The sequence below is a fragment of the Mastigoproctus giganteus genome, chromosome 4, assembly GCF_048544385.1.
Source record: "Mastigoproctus giganteus isolate SK-2022 chromosome 4, ASM4854438v1, whole genome shotgun sequence".
Taxonomy (NCBI): domain Eukaryota; kingdom Metazoa; phylum Arthropoda; class Arachnida; order Uropygi; family Thelyphonidae; genus Mastigoproctus; species Mastigoproctus giganteus.
The window spans coordinates 185,196,273-185,213,935 of record NC_143578.1 but is presented as its reverse complement, the minus strand read 5'-3'; the positions used below and the strand labels follow the sequence as shown (position 1 = coordinate 185,213,935).

The window sequence follows — 17,663 nt, the reverse complement described above, 5'->3', positions numbered from 1 at the left end:
TCTTCTCCCACTCAACCATCCCTTAATGCTCCAATTTGTACGGCAATCTTCCATGTGCTACAGTATCAAATGCAATAACATTTTTCTCTGAGCAATGCTTCCTACAAGTCATTTTGGTAAAAAAAAATTTAAGAATTTTTTTTCCCTTTTGGGCTTTTATATCATATATTGTTGTCTGCCCAACACAACTCTTGTCAAAATCAAGACAAACTGATCATCATCAGCCATTTTCAATCCACTGCAGGATGAAAGCCTCTCCAGCAACTTTCCAGATCATTCTGTTTTGTGCAATGGCCATGCAGTTACTACCCATGAACTTTTGAATGCGCTTCATATGACGAGTGCCTGGATTGAAGTTTCCGAAACCTGCATTAGCAACTGCTTCAAAAATTGTGGATTAATTATTTATGATCGTCAATTAAGTCACAATAATGATCATGTTGAAAAGCCTGAAGACATAGATGATGATCTACACGTGACTACAGTTTAACAAATAAAGAAATTGCCCAGTCTGTTACTGATAATTTTGCCAAGGAGGAGGAAAATGAAGATCATCTCAAACAAATTCCAGTTACAAAACAGCAAATTCACAAAACTATAGCCATCCTGAGGAGAGCGTTGGAAGAAACTGGTGCAAGCAATCGTGAATATAGACTGTTATGCAATGTTGAAAAATCTATAAATAGACTTTGTAGTGATAATTCAAAGCAATCTAAAATAGGCGACTATTTTAAATTATAATCATATTACAAAGTGTTATGTTTGATTAATATGTATATTAATTAAGCTATGTACGTAAGTATAAATTTATTTTTATTTTGCTAACCTGTGGATAATATTCTTCCGAATTTCACATATCATTTAATTGGTAATAAACTTTTCATAATAAAGTGTAAATTTGTGCTTTATATCTTTATTTTTATAGCCTGTGGATAATATTTGTCTTACTGTACTTAAATCTGTTCCTGGATTTAAGAATGCAGTCATCTGTTAGAATCTATAAATTATATCTTATAACTGTACACTATAAATGGTTGTTGCTTTCTGTCTTCTATGCGTCGATGGCTTGTTTCAGGAGTAGATACGTTTTTATCAAGACAGGGGGAAAAACAACAAATTGGAAAGGGAGTGTTAGAATTTGATTTGCAATGAGCCAACTAAGACAATGAGGCTTCAGTACAGTTAGTCCCTAATGCTCCTAAAAACCAAATAACAAACAAAATAACAACAGAACAAACAACATTACTGGGAGTTCCTCTCACCACATACAAGTGTCTGCATCAAGAGGGATGGAAGATGCTTTCTGTAAAGATATTAGTGGTCTTCTGAATGAACTGGGCATTGAACACAATCCTAATGAATAGCATATATTTATTGATGCACAATGTAAATGCATTCTCATCACTTCCTCTACTTCATGCTATTGGCGTGAAAGAAACATAAAAGCATGTCTAAGATCCTGAGTGCAATAAAGTACCACAGATTTTGCTTGGAATATCTGTGGTGATCTTAAGGTAATTAGATTACTCACTAGTCTACAAAGCAGGTTTCACAAAATAGTATTATTAGACAGTAGTGCAACAGAAAAAAAATTATATTGTGTGGCACCGTAGAAAAGAGGGAGGAATTTTTAGCAGGGAGAAGTAATATTATTAACAACCAAAAAAAGGTTCTTCTTCCTCCACCTTTGCATATAAAGCTTCAATTAATGAAGGATTTTGTTAAAGCTCTGAACAAAGAAGGAAGTAGATTCTTGATAACTAAGGGAAGTGTTTCCCAATTTAACAGATGCAAAACTGGAAGAAGGAATTTTCATTAGGCTTCAAATAAAGACCTAGTTTTGGTGCATCAAGGAGCCTTAGTTACTGATGTGCTAATAAAATAAACAAGCAAGCAAACAAAGCCAATCCAACCCAACCCAAATAGAGGACTCCTCAAAAATGATATATCAAAAAAAAAAAAAAAAAAACATCGAGCTTCTTGAGAGGGTCCAAAGACAGGCAACTTGCATGGCGAGTTCACCAAAAGGGTGACCATACAAGAAAAGACTCCGATTATGTGGGCTACAGAGCTTGGCAACCAGGCATCTTATAAGTGACCTGATTGAGGTTTATAAGGCTCTGAGAGGGGTTAGTGAAATGAATGAAGGTAAAATGTTCACTGTTATAGAGAATTCCAGAACTCAGGGGTATAAATTCAAATTACAGGGGAAGAGGTTTAGACTAGTTTGTAGGAAGTTTTCTTTTAGAAAGTGAGTCTTTCTTCTTCCCTTAACAAAGATATGTTATGTGTCCTTCAGAATGCCATTAAAACCAAAAATCATCATCATCAACTTCGGAATGCCATGAATAGTCAAACTGTTCCTGGTCAAATAGTCTCTGGATTGCATTCACTCTTAATCATTGCCTCGAAGATTTTTCCTACCACTAAAGCCAGACTAACTGGTCTGTAGTTACCAATTTCACTCTTAGAACTGCTATTATGTATTGGGGATACACTGGCACTTCTCCAATCCAAAGGAATCTCCAGAGTTCAATGAGGTTAATTACGCTCTCACAATTAATCTCAATGGTTCAATACACTCCTTGTGCTCTCCCTCAAAACTACTGGGTATATGCCATCAACTCCAGAAGCCTTACTCCCCTTTATGCTCAAACGTTTTTCTAATAAACAATCATCTGTAATTATGACATGACTAATTTCATATAGCTCAGCCTCTTCTCAGCATGAGGATTCTTTTGTCAGTAAAGACAGATGCAAAGTACCTGTTCAATTCATCCACAACACCAGCTGGGTTATCTAAGACTTTCCCACACCCAGTGCACAAGGGTCCGATCTGGTTAGCTTTCTTCTTTGTTGTATATCACATACATAAAAACCTTGTATTCTCTGCTCTCTTAGCCAATGTTTTCTCATACGCAGCCATGGCCTCCCTGATCTTATTTGTGATACTATTACAGATCAACTTGTACCTGTTATAGGCTTCAATACTTTTCATCACTCTGTAACTGTCCCATGCTATCTTTTTCTGCTCTATTTGACCAGCCAGCTCCACAGTCATTCAGAATCCTCCTCCTGCAATATTTTCTTAAAGGCATGTATGTGGTTTCTGTGATTTTTGCTTTAAAAGTATTCCATAATTCAAATGTATTTGCCATCCCTTGGCAATCTACCCAATCCATAGATATATATATAATGCCTTAAACTGTCAAAGTCCCCTCTTCTGAAGTAAAACCCATGTCTTTAACTACTGAAACATCTTTCTTCATCCTTCAAATGAATGCTTGATCAACCATTGTGTCCTGATAATGGTTCCTGCACTTTAAGCTCTGTGATGTCATATGATGTATTAGTAATGAAGTCAAAAATATTCTCGCCCCTAGTACTTTCTCTAATATGCTTTTACAAATAATGATCATCTAGATTTTTTTAAAAAAGTTTTTCCCCATGGTAAGCTTTCCTCCCACTTATTCCAATCAGTCAGGGGCAGATTAACGTCACCTATAATAAGACATTCACACTTGCTTGCCCATTCCATCTGCATGTAAAGACTGTTATTGTGTTCTTCACAATCTTGTTATTTGGGTTTTTTAGGAGCATTAGCAACTAAGGCCATATTGCTCCGGGATATGTGGTGGTCATTTCCTGACCTTCCCGCATCCTCCGTATTTGGTGGTGATGGGCTCGAACCCCGGTCTAATCAAGAAGCGTGTACTACACACTGCTGCTCCTTCCCACCTGGCTACGGAGGCACCTCACACAATCTTGTGGTTTGTAGATTACGCCCACTCTTATTGTTCCTTTGCTTACAACCAACTCACACCATACAGATTCTATGCTAATAGACATAACTTCAGACTCTTTTCGTGCTCATGCTGCTTTTGATAAGAAGAATGATCCCTATTAGGAGGAATATGCCAATTATCTTTATTAAATAGAGAGCTACCTTTCTTTTAAGGAGCAATTAATTCTTCCTGTATCAGATCAAGAGACACCGCACCTAAGCGATATTATGAAGGAAGAGGAAAATAAATGTCATAATGTTAACAACAAAAATTTTGTGGGATTCAGAGGATATTGTGCAAACAGAATTCAGAAGCCAGACACCAGAATATTTTATTGCCAATAAATTCTTCACCTGATCAAAAACTTCCAGTAGCAACACATCCTGGGGCACATAGCCCAGCAGATGAACCTAACCCAGTATTTTTGGGATAGAGTTGGGAAAAGGCACAATTCTTGTGGAAATGGAAATCCTTAGAATACATTCCACAGGCTATACAAATGACAAAGTTGTGAATCATACTGTAAATGCCTGCAGGCATTTCCGTTTGAGTCCCGATTGTCTCTGGACTTTGTATTGTAAGTGGATCATGTAGCAACCACAATTTAAGTAAAATTTGAACTTTAGAAAGCTTACAAAATTTAAATTTACAATATATTACAGAATTTATATTAATAAAATATTGCAGAAATTAAACTGATGACAAAACTTAAATCACAAAAGAAATTAAATTCAAGCTACCAAACAATAGTTACCCACCAAAATATCAATAACAAAGGCTATTATTTGAATATTAAACTGTAGCTTTCCAAATACTTTCTGAATTTAAACTTACAATATACTATGGAATTTAAATAACAGAATATTACAGAAATTATACTGTTGACAAAACTTTTAACCACTAGTGAAATTATTGCTTTTAACTACTAGTGAAATTTTAAGCTACCCAACAAAAGTTACAAAGTGCCTGCCAAAATATCGATAGCAACGGCTATTTGAATATTAAGCTGCAGTTTTCCAAATACAAAAATAAAGTATCCTACGTTACTATAGGAATTCAAACTACAGGCAGTTCTCGCTTTATGAGTTTTCACTTCGTGAGTTCCAGGTTTACGAGTTTTTTTTCCCCCAAGTATCAAGTATCAACAAAATCGAAAATATGAACATTAGTTGCAAAAAATAAATGTTAAACATTCATAAATACCGCATTCCAAACAACATGCGTAGCTATAAAATACAGTGTACCCCACTTTACGATAATAATCAGTTCCAGAGACACCATCGTATCGTCAAAATATCGTAATGTGAACCATAATACGTTGTTTTTTGGTAATTCGTTTCAAGATCTCAGAAGTTGAAATTTTCATTGTATAACTAAGCTATTTATCTCTCTAAATTGTCATTTTTAAGGTCACGACCTTAAGGACATCTAAAAGGTCGTGAGCGTGGTTTGTAAATTGTATTAGTTACCAATTCAAATCATTAAAATGCACTACACTTTCATCGTTATCATATGTTCTGTTATAAGAATCAATTTTAAATGCCTTTGGGATATTTTTCTAAAGCACATTTCTGGAAGTCACAACCATAAAACAATAAAAACAATTTGCACTTTCCAGTTTATTGGGCTTTTCTATTACTGCAAGCAATTATAAACGGGTAGTAAACCCGATCTTCTTGCATTTGCGAAAATACCGATAGCTGGAATTGTGTGGTTTTTTACGTTACTATGGTGAAATGTGTTTCCTCTTTATTGAAATCTTCAATCGTATAAAAAACAAATAAATTTTCAGAATCTTCTCTTCATTTCTTTATTTTTAAAGCATCGTAAACTTGTAACTCAACGCGAATCGTGTTAGTTGCAATTTGTGCGTGCCGTTAAAAAATGCTTATGCATGCAATCGTGAAATTCATAATTAAAAGAGAAGATTATCTTGGAACAAATGCCTCTTGACACATTTCTGAAGACGACTCCTTGTGCAACAAACCGAGTGCTGACCCAATAATGAGTGATCAATGAGTGTGCATTTAGTCGAAGATGAAGAAGAATAAACATTCTTTAATATTTGTAAGTCGTAAATAATTTCTCTATTATTTTAATTTGCTTGATTTTACAGGCTACGTTTTCATTTCTTTTGATAAATTAATCATTCTCCAAATAGGCCTCTGGGGTTGGGTATATTCATAATATAATTTTAAGTATTTTTCACCAACCGTATGTTGAAATGACAAAATAAAACGAAAGCCAAAATTTTGATAACTTTATAATTAAGCTTACAATAAATTACTATTTACAGTGGATATAAAACAAACAATTAAAATATCATAAAATACAATAAAATATACCAGGTTAAAAGCGATAAAATATCTGTAAAACAAATGAAGTATCATAAAATACAATAAAATATACCAGGTTAAAAGCGATAAAATAACTGATGCTTTCGAAGGCTCCGCCTTCTTTCTCAACAGTACCTTTGAGAAACCTTCCTTCTCAGCACCTTCTTTCTCCACCTTCTTTCTCAACAGTACTGTTGAGAAAGAAGGCGGAGCCTTCGAAAGCTTCAGTTATTTTATCGCTTTTAACCTGGTATATTTTATTGTATTTTATGATATTTTAATTGTTTGTTTTATATCCGCTGTAAATAATTTATTGTAAGCTTAATTATAAAGTTATCAAAATTTTGGCTTTCGTTTTATTTTGTCATTTCAACATACGGTTGGTGAAAAATACTTAAAATTATATTATAAATCAATCATTGTTTAAACAAACTAATTAGTTAGCTAATTGCATTGTTGAGAACATAACCCCTATTTTTAACCTTATGTCTACGGGATTTAATTCCCATACGAGTTTTCCCTTTACGAGCGTGCACTAGGAACGAATTAACTCGTAAAGTCGACAACTACCTGTATACATTAACTACAGATTAGTATATTAAAATAAAAATATATCTCAAAATTATTTCAATGTGAAGAGCTTTGGAAATACATAGCAACATGCTGTAGCCTTGATCCCAGAACCATCCTCCGTCCCATTCAAGATGCTGAGACTTTTGCAACTACTAATGACCTCGCACAGACCACTCGTTTATCTACCAGACAACCTAACCACACAGCCAACATAATTGATCTTTTTCTAAAAAAAACAGCCCTTCTAAGTACATGGTTGACATGAGTGGTCTGCTAGGCATCTCAAATCACAACTTGGTGATGGGCTCTTCTCCAGTGGAGCCTTTCTCTCTCTTGGCCATTCCCAACCTTGTGTTGTTTTACACTACAAGAATGCAAAATGGGATGATCTGGAAGGTTTCTTTTTTTTTTCTTTTCCTTGGTAGAAATACTGTTTTACTGTTTCAAATCTTCTGATGTTAAAATTTTCTCAGATCAAGAGAGTGAAATTATTCTTTTAGGAATGAAATCCTTTATTCCACGCTCTAGCTTAAAATCTTGTCTTTTTTCTAAAGCTTGGTTTCCCAATAAGTGTGCTAAGACTAGTCAAGATAAGAATGCTGCATATCACAATTGGCTACATCCAAATCTATAGATTCGTTTTCTGCCGACAAGAAAGTTCACAACTATTATAAAAAAGATTTGAATGGGCTAAGAGTCCTTTGCTTCTTGTCCAAATGGTAGTTAGACATTCTGGTCTCACAGCTTTTGTCCACCTTGCTTTCTTCCTCCGTCAAAACTGGATGGTTCTATTGCCACCTCAGCTAAAGATAAAGCTGACCTGCTATCATTCTACTTTTCTTCTAAATCATGTAGTGATGATCTTGGTAAACCACCTCCTATCATTTCCAGTACGCTTGATTCAATGCCTTCTGATCTTCTATCATAAGGATATCAGAATTTTGATATCCTTAATTACTAAGAAAGCTCTAGCTACTGATGGTATTTCTCCACTTGTTCTCAAAACCAGTGCTCCTGAGCTTATTCCTGTTCTGTGTCATCTTTTTATACTTTCTTATTCCACTGGTTTGTTCCTTTTTGCTTGAAAATTTTCTCGTATCCAGCCAGTTCTTAAAAAGTGTGACAAATCCCTTCCATCCAATTATTGTCCTATTATACTTACTTCTACTCTTTCCAAAGTAATGGGAAAATCTATTAACCACCAACTCAAACTACTGAGAAACCTTCCATCTGATCAATAATCGCCAGTATGGATTCCGTTAGGTTTTTTTTTTTTTTAGTTGTTGGCGCATCAGCTTCTGTGGCCATAATGCACCTTCCAAAGTTTTTGCATTTTACTCTGATCCAAGCCCGAGGCGGGATTCAAACCCGTGACTTTTTGGGTTGCCAGGCAGGCACTTTACCCACCTGGCTAGCCCGGCGGCTGGATTCTGTTAGTGTTGGTCTACTAGTGATAATACAATATACTTTCAGAATAATGGCACCTTCAGGGATTCAAAGTGTCGTTATTTTGATTTTTTTCTGTTATCTAGAAAGTTTTATTTTTAATATATTTAATGCAGAAATAATGAGGCTAAATAAGAAATAGAGAGATTAAGAATGCAATTTTATTAACTGCACATAAAAATCAAACATATTGACAATCCAATGTTATATTCTGCCATTAATACACTCCTGCTTATGCCGTGTTCTATTTTCTTTATTATATCAAGTTTAGTCTACATGGATAGCACAGTGGTATCGTCACTGTCCTCCCAACACCAGGTGGAAAAGGTGCGGCTTTGAATACTGTCGATGATGCAAGGAAATTTAATGGGCTTGTTTCACTCTGTGGCTGAGTTAGTCAGTCTCAGGCATAGATAGCAAGGTTTCCCCCTTAGAAACGGGGGGGGGGATGTTCGTCTAGCAAAACAGGCAAATCGACCAGAGAACACACACAACTTACAGATACAATACATGTGGGTATATGAATTAACTTTCCAGGTGACCCTAATGTAATAGTTTGGATTATATTAAGTTTGTCACTAAGCTTTAATGTTGTTCTTCTTGTCTTCTCTGTATGATGTTTATTAACTTTAGGAACCATAGTGAGGGGTTTTTAATTTAAAATAAATGTAAAACAGTGGTATAATCCGTGATATCAGTACATAATTTACTTTCAAAACACGGCGAACGTAAATGAACACAGTAATCACGTGACTTGCCATTTCCTTTTTTCGGAACTGCAAGTCATCTGCTCTGTATGTAAACATCCGAGCTGAATATGCCGTTAGCTCAAACATTCCATTATTTGGGGTGCCGTTATTTCGACAGTCTACTGTACTGGCTTATGTTACCTATCTATGGGCAAATTCAATGGAAAAGTTTGTGAAACCCAAGCAGTTGCTCTTGACATTTCAAAGGTGTTGTATAGTGTTTGGCATAAATAAATCATAAATAAGCTTTCATCTTATTGTTTGCCAACTGTTTTGGTATCCAGTTTTCTCTCTGACAGCTCTCTGTCTTCTAACTTCTCCACTAATGCTGGTGTTCCTCAAGGTTCAGTTCTTTCTGCCACTCTTTTCCTCTTGTATATTAAGGACCTTTTTCCATTGATCGGGAATCCTATCTATAGTTTTACTGATGATAGCACATTACATTTCACGTTCCAGTTTGAGAAACCTTGCCCTGCACAAACAGCTTCAACTTGTTGAATAACAACTATCAATTCCTTAAATGCTGATCTCCAAGTAATTCTCCAGTCGGGCAAATATAACTTCGTTGATTTCAATCTTTCTAAAACTCAGTCCTATCTTATATCTCGCAAAAAAGGTTTCTTCTACTCATATGCTTTTCTTCGATGATGCTCTAGGCAAGATCTATATTAGGGATTACCCTGACTTTAATCTGTCTTGGCATAAGCACATTACAAATATTGCTTCCTCTGCATCTTGAGGGCTGATGACCCTCCTATGTGTGAGTCCTGTGGCACAATTTTAACAATAAGACACATTTTAGTTGACTGTCCAGATTTTAGCAATATCCGTTTTACCGCTTTTAATCATCTGACTGAGCAGTATACACTCAGTCAGATTTTATGCGACAATGACAATGTGTCTGCTGTTTTTAGCTTTTTTAAATCAATAAAGGTTTTTACTCGTATTTAAAATTTATACGTTATTGTTATTTCTTTTATTGATATACTGTTTATTATATATCTGGACATGGTGGCCTAACTACTTAGGTCACTGAGAGAATAAATTTTTATATATTACCTGGTCTTGGCACATTATAGCCTTAGATGCTAATGCGCCAATAAAATCCAAATCAATCAATCCTCTGCATCTAAAAACTGTGTTTTCTCTTTTGCTCTCAGTTTTACTTTTTTTTCCCAAACAGCTGCTCACTCTGTACAAATTACAAGTCTGCCCTATCATGGAATATTGTTCCAACATCTGAGACGGTGGCCTAAAATCTCTCTCAGGCTTCTAGATTCAATTCAAAGGAGGTCAGTTGGTTAATTAATAACCTATCTCTAACGAAGTCTCTACACTCTGTCTCATGGACATTCTGTTTCTGCTGCATACCTTTTCTATAGATATTTCCATGGGCACTGTTCTTCTGAATTGGCTTCTATAATTCTTGCTCTCTCTTCCAAACCAGTCCAAACACGTGCTGCAATCAGTCAGCATCCTTTTACCATCCAACTTCAAACTCACAGAACGGAGTTTTCTTCTTCCTCATTTATTCCTTCAACTTCAGTTTTCTGGAACAACTTCCCTTCATACATATTTCCTGAAAATTACAACCTATAGATATTCAAGTCTAATATCAACAAGTATCTTCCTTCATCTTTTCAACCTTCAAACCATGCACGGTACTAAGTATAAGTACTACAGGTTCTAATGGCTCTCGTTGCTTGGGATCTTCAACTCTACCCCCCCACCGATTCAATAATTTCTTATTATTGAATGAATTTTTTTACATTTAAAGTAAAATAGTTTCAGGTACATGTTTTAAATGAGAATTATGGATTACTATGTCGTGAATTTTTTGCTTTTAAGTTAAAATATTTTAGGCACCCATGCATTAAAAATTAGTACAATATATAAGAATTAAGCATCATATGATTCCCCCATTTTACAGACTCAGATGACAAAAACAAGGCATCTTTTGAAATTTCAGATTAACTTCTCCCATTCCTTATGAAAAAATTTTATTAAAAAATGAAATTCTTTCATTTTTCAATAAACTCCAACATAATAGTCCATGTAGTCTTGTGTCATTTTTTTATGCTATTTATTCTATTTCATAATAAATAACATGCACTTCTTACAATATATATTGCTCAGATGACCTAAAAATAAAAATTAAAGAAGAGATCTCTTTAAAAGAAACAGTATAGGAAGCTAATTCTCAATTGGGGAATAGCTTCCTGGGAGAATAAGAAAATGACCAGAGATTGGAGAGGTGTTATTTGATAAAGAAATCAATGTGATCTATAACACTGTACAAAAAATCTCTGGACAAGATTTAGAATCCAAGCCACAATGATTTAAAGGTTCAAAAAATGAAAGTGAAACCTCCTACAAAATTGCTCTTCACCTTTCAATAACCACTCACGTGGCCTTAAAAAGTGAAACCTGATAGATGATTTTTTTTATAAGAAAAATCAAAGTAAAAACAGCTGTAGTGAAATTCATTAAGGCAAACAGAATGGTTAATTTACAAGAAAGGCAAAGAGAACAGTTAATTTACAAGAACAGTTGATTTTGCATGAAATACCAATGATTATTAGTTTCCTAACTTTGGTGCGACACAGCTTATAAGTTAATAAAGGGCTGGTTTATCAATAAATTTGAAGTTACTATACTTAGCCCAGAGGCCAATTTTATCTGCCCTTGTTTTAAATAGAACTCAGACCTACATGTGAAAAATTTAATCTATTTTTATACTAAGATATTACCTGATAAAATAATTAGGATGACCCATAAAATCAGCAAATGTTTCTAACAAGGATTTGGACTCCAGTGAAAAAGTAGGGAGCATAATCTGAAATGCAAGAAATGTAATACAATTTTAAAATAATAATAATTATAACCTAAAATTTTATAATATAAAATAAAAAAAATAATTACAATTTTTAGAGGGGATGTAATACTCAACACTTAGAGTGTTATATAAAACTTCTTCCTCTAACAATTATGCACACTTTTTGAAAATGCACTTCCAAAGTACCAGCACTGTTTATATAATTTATATGCTGATTTATGGCCAGAACAATGTCATTCAGGTCACCATAACTGAATAAGCAAACTTGTCATTATACCAGAAATTAAAAAATATATATATATATTATAGGCTAAAACTAAATCACTAGTTTTAGCTGAACTTAACAAACAGCATAAAATAAACAAGTGCATTCAACTTGATATAATCTAGAGAAAGGAAAAAAGAACAATCAGAAATATAAGAAATGCAAAGAAACTCTAAGTAACAGAACCTCAAAGACACTGTTTATTTGAGATTCCATTATTTAGGATTAATTAGCTTCAAGCAGTGCTAAAGCATCATTTCTCTAAAAAGCTAAAAAAGGTTTTTTTTTTTTTTACATGAAAAGCAACAAACATTGCACAATATGAAATAAATGTTTATGAGTTGCCACAGCCTCACACTATCAATAAACAGCCTTCCACAAAAGGAAGCATATTGCTATTTATTTTTAATGAATATATTACCCAGATAGCTATATGAGACTATCATCCTTTCACTGGGTTGACAGTTACTGTATGAACTAATAACCCACTGAAAAAGGGCTCAGGAATGTATGGAATTCAAAGAAATTGTTCTTTGAGGTTCTGTTATTTAGAGTTAATAAGCTTCAAGCTATCAAAAGTCACATAGTATCTATGTGCAAGTAAAAGCACCAAACATTGCACAGTATGAAGTAAATCATTATAAGTTGCCAGCTTCATAATATGAATAAATAGCACCTTCCACAAAGAGAATCATATTACTATTTATTTTTAATGATTCTATTGCCCAGATGGCTATTTAAGAGACTGTTGTCCTTTAACTGGGTTGACAGCTACTATAATACTGATAATCCCGTGAAAAGGGACAACAATCCCTGAAAGGCCAGCAGTCTTGGTGATATACTCATCATAAATAAATAGCAATATGCTACTCTTTATGGAAAATAAAATTTCTTTGTAGCTGTGAGACTGTGGCAAATCATGAGGAATTTGCTCTAAGCCAAGATGTTACATTCTTTTTTGGGAAACCTAGTTCTCCCATACTCTTAGCCATTCAGAGAAATGATGCTTTAGAGATTTGCAATTAGAGATTAGTCATATGGCATCTATGCTTGTGTATAGATGCTATATGACTTTGATTAGCTTGAAGCTTATTAGCTCTAAATTTATTTTTAACTTAACAGATATCGAAAATAAGGAATGTCGTACAGATCACACTAATTGCAAATAAATAGCAGTTTACTTCTCTTTGTGGAGAATTGCTGTTTATTTGTAGTGCACATTTTTTTAATCTTTTTATTTCTTTTTTTCCCCTATGGTAAACTCAGCACAAAGTACTATAGGCCACTGGAATCTATACAAGGAAGGGGGGGGGGGTGAAAAGCTTGTGGCCTGAGTGAAAGAGCAATGGTACAGTGTTAATTTCTGTGCTTAAAATGTGTAACCCTACAAATAGTAACCTGACAAGTTTTATTAGATTCAATAATTTCTTTTTTTTTTTTTTTAACTACAAATCCTGAAGTCAACAAAGTTATGTGAGGGAGGAAAGGTGGACAAAACCAGTCACTGTGCAGTCATCTGATATTTGAGAAAAAAGGGACAATGTCAAAGGAAATACATGAGGATATGGTTACAACATTGGAGGAGGATACCCTTTCCCTATTCCATGGTTAAGAAGAATTTAAATAGGAGTGGAGGACCTGGAAACAACCCACGCTAGAAGACCTGCAATGTCTATCACTCTAGAAGTTGTAGCCGAGTGGTCAGGAGCGGGAGTGCAGTAGCAGACACTCTTTGAGTAGACCGGGGTTCGAGCCCCTGACTGCTGAATACAGTCGATCTGCCAACCCGCACTGGACCAGTGTGGTAGATTATGGTCCATTTCCCCTCAGCATGAATTGTTGAGGAGGCTTCCATCCTGCAGTGGGTTGATAATGGCTGCACTTTACCTTTTTTTTTTTTTTTTTTTTTTTACACTGCCAGTGTCTTAAATATCTCATCTGAAAGTGTGTACCACATAATAACAGAGGTTCTCAATAAGAAAAAGCTGTCAGCATGATGCGTCCCAAAGTTGATGAGCAGATCGAAAACACACAAGAGTTGTCAAGTCAAGTGAACATTTGCATTATTTTCCAGTAGATCCTGCAAATTTCCTTACAAGGTTTGTGACCTTGTATGAGATGTGGGTCCACTTTCCAAACAGTGGAAACACACTTCTCCCCTCCAAAGAAAGCCAAGTTGACTCTTCCTTCTTCTTCTGGCTAGTTGGTGGCATTAGTTTTTTTGGATGCTGATGCTAGCGGATTACCTTTAGAAAGGCCAGACAGTCATAGGGGTGTATTACACAGACCTCTGACTTGGACTAGCACTGTCAATGCCATACTTGATGCACTTCTTCCCTCAGATGACCCCTGCTGTGATCTTCCTATTCACCAACAAATTAGATCTCTCAACAGCACCTATCTTACTTCTAAATCCACTCCTTGCTTCAGCCAGGTGGAGGTTGATTTGGCAATCTCCAAAATCAATAATAATTGTCCTGGACTTGATAATCTAGAGGACATTTTTATTAAGTGACTACACAAACTCTATCCATCTGTCTTTGTTACACTGTATAATAAATGTTTGAACGAGGCAACTTTTCCTGTTCTTTGGAAGACACCATTGTTAAAATTAACTCCCAAACCTGGTACTCCTATTTCTGCTAAGGCCTATCGTCCTGTTGCGTTATTATCCAACTTGGGTAAAACTCTTGAGTGACTTATTGCTGCCTGTCTAGATTGTCTATTTACTGAAGTTTTTAAACTCCTCTGACCAGTTTGGTTTTCGTCCAGGCCATGGAACTGAGGAGGCCTTGGTTGAACATCTCTCCAGAGTAAACAACTGCACATTTAAATATGCTATGGCTATTTTTGTAGATTTCTCTAGAGCCTTTGACTCCATTTGGTGGGACAGCTTCTTTGCTCACCTCAGGGCTGCTCAATGCTCCTCACAACTCTACAAATTAACCTGCAACTACTTTCTCCACTATTCTGTACAAGTCATTTCTGGAACTCAGCAGCTTAGTCACTCTGTCACTTGAGGATGCCCACAAGGTTCAGTGCTTGGTCCACTCATCTGGGATTTGCTTTTAGATGAGTGGCTTCTCTGTTCAACTCCCAATGCTTATAAAATAGTATATGCCAATGATCTAATCCTTCTTTTCCTCGGTAATTCGCGTGATTTTTTTGAAAAGTACTGCCAGTAGCATTATGAATGATCTGTGCTCTTGGTCCGTTATTAATAAACTTACCATTTTTCCTAACAAGCTAAGCTTCTTTATCTTAAGGACAACCTTAACATTTTCAGGCCTCCGACTATGCAACTTTTTGGTTGTTGTCTCTCCATGGCTGACTCACGTAAATTTTTGGGTATTATTCTAAATAGTAAGTTAAACTTCCAGAAACATATCTTGCACCTTCATGATAAAATAGCCAAGTATACATCTATGCTTGTCCATCTTTTGCATCAATCCTGAGGTATTAACCGTCGTACCCTTCATCTTTTGTACAAAATGGTGTTTGTTCTGATTTGTACCTATGGCACTGGTGCCTGGTTTTGGTATACTAAGATTGCCATCCAAGAGAAACTCTCCTCTATCCAAAGATGTATGCTCTTAATGATGAGTCATACATGTCGCACTGTCTCGACAGCTGCGCTCCAAGTTTTAAATGGTTGCCTACCTCTGGACCTCCAAATTGCTTATTGAGGATTTTGCTATTACCTTAGACATGCCATTCCAGTTGCCTTTTTAGACTTAACTGTTAATATCCACTGCAATCCTAAAACCGAAAAAACTCGTTGCTAGAACCACCTGGTTCAACTCTGGCATGATCAGTGGTCTTCTTCCAAAAGTATGGTAACAAGAAAGTTTATTCAATCTGTGTCCTTTGCCTTGCAAAGTCTATTTTAAAATGGTTCAGTCCGAGTCTCCGTATTCTTTTTCTACTAAATGGCCATGGTTCCCTTCATGCTAAACTTGCTATGCTTAACCTGTCTGATTCTCCCCTCTGTAACTGTGGCAGCCCAGCAGAAGACTAGCAGCATGTTCTTTTCACCGGTCCATATTACTTGGATCTTTGTCAGCCTCTGTCTGCTGTGTGTCAACCATTTTCTCCAGGCTATTTTTCCAAAGAAAAATTTCATCTTTGCAAAATTTTGCACATAAGCCTTTGCCAGACATGGTCAACTATCAGTAGTGCCCCAATTTCAGGAACTACTCTTATTCCAGCTCTACCTCCAGTCCAGACCAGCACCTCCATCATCGCCATCTTGTGATACCACCACCATCGTCAGTCACTACCACCAATTTTAGCTCAAGTACCATCTTCACCATCACCTTGGACAGTTGGTAATCATTCTTGTATGACACGGAACGATATCATTGTGTCTTCCTGGCTTCAGGCTAGTCCTGAGGCGAGATCATCTGCTAGCACCACCTTGCACTGGTGCAGGATTTTTATTTATTTTATCAACTTATTTTTATCTTTATTTTTTCTGAATTTTTATTTTTATTTTTATTTTATTTACTTATTTTTATCTTTAATTTTTCTGATAAAAAAAATTTTTCTTTCAAAAATTTATTTTTACTTTTAAAATTTCTTTTACTTTTAATTCCTTTTATTTTTATAATTTTTATTACTGTACTTTTTTTATTTTATTTGCTCATATTTTGAATTGTTTGAACATTCAGTACGTGACACTCGAGGTTTGCTGTGGTTCGTGCTCAGTTGTGGCCCGCCTCTTCGAGGGTGTCGATGGGTATCAGGACTCACCTCCCTGGTGCTTGTTGCTTCCTGATCACAAATTGGCCAGAAACAACTAAACAACATAACAAACACATACACAGCACAAACATAGCATTACACACATTTCTGGCCTTTCTGCAGAGTTTCTGTAACATCACAATGTACCACAGCAGAGTAGTGTTTGGGAGCCACCTTACATAAGATACTATACGTGTCTACATTATGCAGACCTTGTGAGACATTTGCATGTAAACATCAAAGGTAAATGCCGAAGAAAACTCAGCAAAGGAGTCTTGTTCCAACACGCCTGCTCACAAGTCTGTCATTGCCATGGTTGCACTTTGCATGAGTGTAACTTTGAAACCTAGAACCATTCCCCATGTTCATCAGATTTAGCTCCATTGGAAACTTTCACCTATTTCGAAAAAATACCTGGCTCGCATCCATTTTCCTACTGACAGTGACGTAATTGCTGCAGTGGATGCATTCATAGAGGCCTAAGAGAAAACTTTCTTCACAAATGGAATCAATGCATTGCAACGTTGGTGACAAAAGTGTATTTATTCCAAAACGGAAATATGTTGAAAAGTAGCATGTTGCCAGATTCCTCAAATAAACCCTTCATACTCAGGCCAAGAACTTTTCAAATGCCCCTCATAGTACTCTGTTACTATGCTTCAGTTGAGAAAACAGATAATTGCAACAGATGGCTTTGAATTTCTGCAAATTATAAATAATTTGGAAGAAATAGGTGGAATAACAGTTGCTAATTCATGTTGCCCATGGAAATATGTAACAATGGCATGCGGTAGGAACTGCATGCCTGTGTTATAAGATTGGAGCGAGTTTGAAAGAGGGGATCATTAATTAACACCTAACTGTTCTTTCAGATAGAGGCAAATAAATTAAGGGACATTCAGGGAGGCTTCCTCCATATATATAGCCTCT

General features: G+C 35.7%; 1 protein-coding gene across 2 annotated transcripts in view; it reads right to left on the bottom strand.

Moving 5' to 3' along the window:
- Nucleotides 1-17,663, bottom strand: part of LOC150087253 (oxysterol-binding protein-related protein 11-like) — a 359,580-nt gene that overhangs the window by 136,011 nt on the left and 205,906 nt on the right. For both annotated transcript variants that reach the window (XM_090371101.1, XM_090371102.1), the window contains one exon: nt 11,640-11,725. In XM_090371101.1, the coding sequence (XP_090227227.1) occupies nt 11,640-11,725 (86 nt within the window). The remainder of the gene's footprint in view (nt 1-11,639; nt 11,726-17,663) is intronic.